The sequence below is a fragment of the Pyrus communis genome, chromosome 4 (genome assembly GCF_963583255.1).
Source record: "Pyrus communis chromosome 4, drPyrComm1.1, whole genome shotgun sequence".
Lineage (NCBI taxonomy): Eukaryota > Viridiplantae > Streptophyta > Magnoliopsida > Rosales > Rosaceae > Pyrus > Pyrus communis.
The window spans coordinates 17,427,693-17,436,986 of NC_084806.1; the positions used below are offsets into that span (position 1 = coordinate 17,427,693).

General features: G+C 37.9%; 1 protein-coding gene across 1 annotated transcript; it reads right to left on the bottom strand.

The window, feature by feature from the left end:
• Positions 1–4,073: 4,073 nt before the first annotated feature.
• Positions 4,074–5,165, bottom strand: LOC137732793 (uncharacterized). Its single transcript, XM_068472062.1, has one exon. The coding sequence runs from the start codon at positions 5,163–5,165 to the stop codon at positions 4,074–4,076; it is 1,092 nt and encodes a 363-aa protein (XP_068328163.1).
• Positions 5,166–9,294: the final 4,129 nt, after the last annotated feature.

The following is a 9,294-nucleotide window of genomic DNA, read 5'->3' on the forward strand; positions in this document are numbered from 1 at the left end:
GGGTCTGCCAAGGTGTGGCATGACGCCCGAAGCGTGATCCTTGGCACCCAACTTCTAAAACTTCAATAATAAAGGATATTGTTCCCGCATCTCAACCCTGCAGCATCTACTTCTGTCTCGATGGAATAGATCATTGGTTATGCATCTATTTGTGCCCCTACCAATGTTGTTGAGGAGTACCACTCTAGTAGTCAATATGTGAGACTAATTTTGTTCCACCGAACATCGTTAGAAGAGCAGAATTTTGACATGAATGGCCTTGTTGGTCGAATCTCTTTAGTAACTTTGGTTTATTTTGTGAACATTTTTCTATGTTCTTGGATTCACATTTGGTGTTTGTTTTAGTTATGGATTATGTTATCGATACTGTCTTAAAAAATGAGTTAATTGAATCATGTGACCGAATTCAATTAAACACGTGATTACGTTCGAATATGGGAAAGTTAGTAGTCTGGATGAATGCGATACTACGCACACTAACTTTATACCTAAAATCACATCTCTAGCAACGACTTCAGGTCTATCCAACCTGATTAAGAGTGTTGGCACGCTCCTCGTTGTATGAATAATACTAAATTACCATTTAAGAGACCTTATATTCTCCCTGTTTCGGAAGAACGTCATTGAGTCTTAAGGATATTCGAGAAAACAATGATCATGACTGAAACCATTGAAGAAAATTGAGCGAAATATCTTTGCACCATCTCTAGAAATGAGCCTGAAGCTTTACTTTGGGGCCAATGGATTGTCTCCCAACTGGGAACATACCACATGTGGCTGACCTAGAGCCTGGTGATTGAGCAGTTTACTTACTTTGGCAAGACCATTTGGGACACTTAGGTAGAACAATGATGCTGCGACGCATTTCCTTACCCGAAGTAAAGATCTTATGCTTACAAGCACACTTTGCCAAGCTTGCTCGTTGGAGAAATTGATTTTCTATAACATCCTTAGCAAAGATACAAAACGACCTTCTTTTCACAATAGATTCAAAGGAATGTATGTGGACCAATCCAACCAAATTGCAGACCATATAAATACTTATGGTTTTGGTTAATGAATCGACAAATTGGTCACATGTTTGTCCACACACATTGCTGCTAAAGCTCCTGACTGATTTTAAAGGATCATCACCCTAATTATCCCATCAAGTCTGGAAGACTAGATAATGTCGGAGAGTTTATATCGAAAGTTTTCGATAAGTATTGCATTTCTTTTGGGTTTATAATTGGACATCGAATTCCCATGTTCATCCCAAAACAGCCTCGCATAGTGATCATAAAGAGCAATTTAATTGATCGCCCGAACCTTGGTGAACGCACCAAGCTTTCAGTTTACGCAGCTATGTTGGTCCTCATTGAGGCCCATTGCCACCCAAGCTATTTGACGTTACAGTTGGTTAGTGGGTAAGAACTTGACATTTCGTACTTACGCATTTTGGGTGTGCATTCCATATGCCTAGTTGCGTCGCCGCAACATACCAATATGCGTCCTTAAAGAAGGATATGAATCTTTGTTGATTACGATTCTCCTTCACATTAGCTCTCTTAGAGCCCTTGCATGCGATCTCTTTACCGCTCATTTGCGGATTGTCACTTCAATAAGATAGTCTTCCCGCCGTTAGGGAGAGATAAGAACATCAACGTTCTTGCAGAACGACGCGAATTTGTGTAGACGTTACCCATTATGTCTCATCTCAATCCATGTATCGCACAACTGTGATGTATTCTAGCTTTCAAAATGTTGCTCTAGACACATTTATCTAATTTAGCTAAAGTGACGAGATCATATACCAGCTAAACAAGCTTGCAAGGATAACCGTACTTAACAGATGTCGAGTCAACATCCCCGAAGGATATGCCGTCCCTGTTGGACGATTTTTCCACCCCTGTTGGACGGTCTAGTACATAGGTGGATAGCCAATCAATCTATCACGGCTTGAAGCACGATATATCACTCGGTTCATAGGATTCACTTCCCTAGAAAAGAAAGGTCATGGCATAAACATGAATCCATATTTGATCGTTGTCTCAAATTATTTCCATCTCATGAGATTAATCCGGATTACTTTTGAGACTTGTCTTGGTCCAGTATACTGGTTTGGATGAGATAATGGAATTGGAATGAGATTATCATCGATGATGTTTTCACTTATATGGTAGCTACCGACGTAAACGAAAAGCGACGATATCGAACTGTGATTCATTAATTAGTGACAACGTAGAACTAATTGGACAACGAAATCACAATCCATGTTAAATTCCTTACCAAAGTGTGTTTTGGACCTGTAGTTCCTACACTGCTCAAGGTAACTCTGTTGTTTTACAAGTCGGAAAGGAAGCATAATGAAATGAATGAAAGTGTGATATAATGCACGCCTTACAACGTAAGGTTTCTCTCAAATGCCTTGTGATTGACTGCAGCATTATGAAATGTGGTTAGTATTTCTCCATGGGGATATTAATGCGGAAATTGACATGTAAGTTTCCAAGGAATTACATGGATTGACTTAAATAGTTCCAAACCATGGAACACCCTCTCAACTAGTTTAAGGCGTTCACTTATGGATTAAAGCAATCCAGCAGATGTGGTATACCAGTTTAAGTGTTTATTTGATCAATTAGGGATATGAAATTATGCCCTTGCATGTTAAACTATGAAGTCTTATTCCGAATTGCTAGAGTTACAGTTTATGTCAATGACATGCATCTCACTAAGACTCTAGAAGAGTTTGAGAAAATTGTCTGGCATTTGAAGACGAAATTTGAGATGAAGGATCTTGGGAAAATTCATTTATACCTTGACCCGAAGTTCAAAGTGTTGTTTTGACACTACTTTAGTCTGCCGGTCGAACTACACCCCAACATGTTACCTTTTAGTATACATATTATCTTCCATAAGCTATATGCAAATGAGACCCCTGAAGAGGTTATAAAAATTGAAGTTCCATATCTGAGTTCAACTTTATGCTTTGTTGTACTTAGCTCATTGTATTAGACTGAACATCTCCTTAGCTGTTGATCTATTGGTAAAGATGCAGCACCGCGCCTACAAGCAACCACTGAATTGGTATTAAAGATATTTTCCGTTTCCTTGAAGGTACTACGGATTAGGCTAATCCTAACACATCCCGAACAGATATGACCCCCTTGATCCTTGGAATGATGCTTGCCTTGTTGTTATGCTAACGTTGGTTACTTATCAAACCCGCACAAGGCATGTCCCCGAATGGTTGTCTTTACATAAATGTATTAAAAGCGTGAGGCGTTGGCGAGGCATCTGAGGCAAAGCCTCATGGGATTAAATATATATATATATATATATGTTTTATATATTATACATATAATTGTATAAAAAATAATACTATGTAAAATAAACATCCATTCTCAATTTACCATTCAAATCCATAGTCATTCAAAAGATAATATCATCTAAATTCATCATTCAAAGGTAATATCATCCAAATTCATCATTCAAAAGGTAATACAAACAAAGAAAACAATGATTCATCCAAATCCTCTTTATATAAATCAAAATACAAACAAATATATCAATCATTCATCTAAATCCTCTTCATCTAAAGAAAAGGCAACATTATCCTCTTCCTTTTCTTACTTCTCTGTTGTAAAGCCAAATTGTACTTGACATAGGCTAAAACATTAAGCCTTTTGTGTTCAAGCCTATTCATTCTTTTTGTATGAATCTACAAATAAATCAATTCTATTAGACTATTATTCAAGTCTAATCATCTTAAGCAAAAATGACACTTAAGATACTAATAATATATTTACTTACCATTGAAAATGTGCTCCAATTCCTCTCACACCCCGACGCACTACAAGTAAGGCTTAGAACTCGGATAGCAAACTTCGTTAACTCGGGTGTTTTATGCCCAAAGTGCTCCCACCAAGGCGCTAAAAAAAGATAATATTAGTAAGGTAAGTAATTTAAGGGTTAATGATAAAAAGATATTAACAATTGACTAATTAAATCTTACTTGGTGTTCGCTTTTTCCTAGTTTGCATAGCCATAGAATCCACAAATGGACCAAGCCTACCATTATATAAATCCAATTAAACATCGGCCTCTTCACGTTCTTTCCCTTTCCCAAGCATCATATCCATGCAAGCAAACAACCCATTTCGCACATTCGTATTTGAGAAATTATCCTCATACTGAAATTTGGGGTTTAAGTAATAGCCCACCGCATGTAGTGGTTGATGAAGTCGATCGTCCCATCTACGATCTATCTTTCTCCAAATAAGCATATATTTTTTTTCCACTTTGTTAAGATTGCTTGCAATTTTCTCTTTTGCAGCATCCATCAACTCATATATAAAACCCATGGGGGGTCTCTCCTCTGAATGAACCTCTCTCAAAACACAAACAAGAAGAAGAACACCCTTAATGCAAAAGGAAGCTCGACCCCAAAACTTACGATCATGTAACACATGATGCTTAGCCAACTTTGCTTCATGGGATTTTGCATAGGTACTTTCCGACCATTCTTGAGAGGTAAACAAAGTAACAAGATTTTCCTTTTGCTTTTGTAAGCTTTGTAGTGTAAGGAAAGAAGTGGCAAACCTAATGACCGCTGGACAAAGAATTTCAGAATTGTTGGTGTACTTTCTCATCAAAGTTAGTACCCATTGATGCTTATATAGATACTTTGAAATTCTAGCACGTTTGAGTGTGTCATCAAACCATGCTATCTTAGAAATATCTTCTAGCATCAAATCAATGCAATGAGCCGCACATGGAGTCCACCACACCTTTTGTTTCCTCTCCATAAGTTTTGCCCCAGCATTCTTGCAGTTCGAAGCACTGTCGGATATAACTTGAACCACATTTTCCTCCCTAATTTCATGAATAACATCATCCAAATAGCCATACAAAAAATCTCCATTCTTAATAGAGGTCGATGCATCAACTGATTTCAAGAACCAAGTACTTTGTGGGCTATTGACAAGAAAGTTGATTAAACACCTAGTTTTTCCATCCGACCATCCATCCAACATAATAGTGCATCCATATCTCTTCCAAGCCTTTTGATGTTCTTTCATCATACTTTGTACATCCTTAACTTCTTCTTTGAGCATCCAAATTCTATATTCATGGCTTGTAGGAGCATCAAAGCTGGGACCAAAATTGGATACCAATTTCATTGCATTAACATAATATTCATTGTTTGCCACATTGAATGGAATGACACTAGTGTAGAACCATCGCGCAAGTGCTCGGGATGCTTGTCTTCTTTCCTCTTTTTTGAAAGGTGTATTAAATGTGGTTTGATGAGCTACCGATGTAACTTACCTATCAAGTGGTCCCCTTGACCTAGGTGGTAGAAAAGAACTGGTTTGTTGTGAATGTGTGGCACTCACACTCCCACTCCCACTACTTACATATGGTGTCCTTGTTGTGCCCATATCAACACTTTCACTTTCTTCTCCACCACCACGACACAACTTATGGCTAGCTTTCCTCTTTTCTATAGTTCCCATAGCATTAGTAAAACATTCGTCCTTCACATTGGGTGGGACTTTTTTACAACTTATCATTCCTCCCGAACTTACACCACCCAAGTGATGTTTGAATCTAGAAATTGAACCCGTGCATTTGTGGTTACAAAAAACACAATAGAAGTGCTTGGTGATAGGATCCAAATCTTTTGACCATTGCCAAGTAAAATCTTTCTTAGAAGAAGAAGCCATATTCTTCAATGCCTAAACAATAAACATTCGATGCATACAGTTAATGAACTAACAATTTATTAATTTATACACCAACAATGTCCAGGTATTTTGGAACAATTACTATGATTACCATACTCAATTTATTATCCTTCTAACCGAGAAACCATACAACAGGAAGTGGGCAAGCTTGTGCATACATAAACGGTAACTTAAAAGTTAAAATAGATACAACAATTTGACTTCATGTGTAATACCCTGTGCTGAAAGCTCAAAAGATTTTCAATATACAAGACACTTTTTATTATGCAACATTAAAAGAATGAAGTATTAAATACGTGGCATCGTTATTATAACCCTTGGATCGTTTTGGATGGTGTAATAGAAAAACATGCAGAGAATCCTCAACCAGCCCTTAATGGTCTACGTTGGAAATTAACAAGGGAAGTCAATTGAATGAGACCCTTTTTCTTCTTAATCCCTATGTTTATGTTCTGTGTGCTTACTTTCAAGCTTTAAATTAAACGGTTGGTTGGCCATTCCCTCCCTCTAACTCTTTGTGTTTAATGTTACATAATAAAATAAGAAGAAATTAGGAGTAAATTAAAGAAACTTCATACAAGACACTTGTACCTAAATTACTTTCAATATATAGTCCTTCAACTACTCTAGAAAAGCTTTATTGGATGCAGAGCTCACCTTCCTAAACCCTAATTATTTTCTTTTACTTGCCTTTTATTTCCTACCCTAGAAAAACTTCCCCAGTCCACTGATCCAGATTTATATCACACCCAACCCCTTATCCCAGAATGCTCCACAGTTCACACCAGTTTTTAAAAAAATAAAAATAAAAAAAAAATAAAAAATCAAATCCCTAACTTTTTCAAAATTTTAGAAACCTTAACCTTTGGGATTTGTGGGCTTGCTGACAGTGCTGGGGTGACCGTGACATGGCGACTGGTGCTGCTCCAAAGGACGGCTGTGTGTTCTGGTGCGCGGAAGAAGAAGGTGAAAAAGGCAAAGGAGAGGACGATCGAAGGTATGGTATACGGAATCTGAAATAAAATAAAAAACCCTTACCCAAACGACAACTTTTTGGGTTTGGATGGTTTTATTTTTTTATTTTTTTTAAAGGGAAAACAAGGTGCCTAGACTCCTTGAGGCGCGCCTCCATCACCTCGGGGTCTCCGACGAAGCCTTCCTCCCATTCCAGCAAAACCTCAGCGCCCAGCCTCAAAGGCGCGCCTCGAGGCTAGTTTTTTTAAAACATTGCTTTACCATTAGGGATATCGCAACATCTTGGAAGTCCACAATATGACCTTAGTTGCGAAATCTTCAACTCATTCCAAGACTTACCTAAATTCATTATGCCACATGTGAGACATGGTTGAGAGTTCTTGTTAAGCATATTCGAAGTACTTGCTGTTTTCATTAATCGTTGAGTCCCAACGACGATCCATGAAGATTATGCCGCATGTATCAACCCGACCAAGACATGATCCATCAACGAAGACAACGGCAAGACAGATTGTGTGTACATCTACATCAGCAAAACATCAGGAGATTGAAGTCATGCAAGCCGATCCTAGATAACCTTGTCGACCTTTACACGACATCACTGCCGAAGTCAACCTTCCAGAAGCTTTTCTGAGGAATTGATACGCCTAACTATTCATATGCAATGCTTGTAGTTCTCATTTGGAAGTTCTGTCAAACTCAGGGGGAGTATCCAAAAGTTTACTCATTTGATCTTAATATACTTTTTTTACCTACGATTAGGAGCATTTTTCCCACTGGATTTTTGCTACCTAACTAGGTTTTGACGAGGCACCTATCGTGGGTTGGTCATACCCTTGTGAGCTCTTCTCATTGCATCCAGAAGATGTATAGTTTTGACTTAATGCAACTTCTCATTTTTCTCTTTAGTCTATGGGTTTTACCATAGCGAGGTTTTGTGAGTTTTACCTTTTATGCATTCTTTCGTTGATTTGAGACTCGTATTCGCTCATTGTGCCGACAACTTCATCAACTGTACTTACTTCATCGCTGAAGACCTGATATGCTATTTGTTTGAGTATTTACACACTCAAGGGGGAGTGTTGCAGTCTTATTAGATTAGGAATGTGATTATGTAAATCCTATCATAACTGGGATATCCTTATGGGATTCTACCATATCTCTTAGACTAGATATTATCATATTAGAGTTGTAATCCTATTGGGGTAATGAATTTACCTTCCCTACTACTATAAATAAAGATACAATGGTGTGAGATAACACACATCTCACAATTACACATCTCTTTCTTCTCTCTCTATGCCGCCGCACCCCTTTCTCTGGCCTCCATAATTGTTCAGTAAATTATGTCTACAACCACTGTTCTAAAATCGACTTAAGCGCTGGGCGGTGGAGCCCTGCCCCGATTTTGGGCAAGGCGAAGAGTTAGGCAGCACCTAGGCAGTTTTTTTATTTTTTTTATTTTTATTATTTTTTTATCTTTTTTTATTAATTGTGTGCATTTTTCTTTTTTGGTTTCATGGTGGTATACTTATGGAAATGGTGTACCTAATTTGCATTTTATCATTATTTTATTATCCATACAAGCATAGTCTTTTTTTTAGGTGTAAATAAGCACTTATTTACAAGATATATTGTAAATTTACATAAATCCGCCTAGGCGCCCGCCTAGCCGCCTAGATACTAGACCCCTACCCGCCACCCGACTAGCGCCTAGCGATTTTTAAAACCTTGCCTACAACACTACAAACTTTATATATTTCCTAAAAGAACCGTGCCTATGTCATACCCCGCCTCCCACCACACCCACTCCCACACGTCTAATATTTCCTACAAAATTTAGACATATAAATCAATTGATTTCCACGTGATTCCCATAAATTTAGACATGTTGACACACATGTCAACGTTAATTAAATTTGGGTTCTCTTGGTGGAGTGGGAACCCAACTGTTTTTAGATAGTATAAGATCGATGTCAAGTGTGATTGACCATAGCTTTAAAAATAAAAAGGTACAATAATGTTGTGTTTAGCTCATGTACTTATGAGTTGGCAACAATTTTGTAATTGTAACTTTCTGAATGCTTGGCTTTCGGTTGTGGCATGGAAGCCTTGTTTCAAGAGAAGACATGGTGACTGCCCAACCAAAGTTGGAAGCAAGCAAATCTTGACTTTGTGTTTGTTTGCAGCCAATTGTGCATTTTTTATTTTTATGCATGAAATGGCAAATGGAGAAAAGTTGTACTCTATAGGCTAGGTATAGAAAAGGGTCTTGCCGTGTGAACTTAAGATTTTCTTGGTCTTGGTTGTTGGCATAATTATCGGTGCATGACTATAAGCAAAGGAAATAGTTATGCATTGAGAGAGCATCCGGAGGAGAACACAAAGGAGAGAAAATAGAGAGTGAGAATGAGAAACTCTTGGGGTAGAGTGAGGCTCTTGGAAAAATTCTGTGAGTGTACAAGGGATTGGGGTTTGAGTTATGTCGATTTAACTCAAATGTATCTTCTACTAGTTATTCTCATAGTGAAGAGCAATATCTCTCCGGGGACGTAGGTAGGATTTTGCTGAACTTCGTAATTCTCTC

Coding starts and splice junctions, on each gene's coding strand:
- LOC137732793 (XM_068472062.1), bottom strand. CDS start 5,165: ATGAAATTGGTATCCAATTTTGGTCCCAGCTTTGATGCTCCTACAAGC.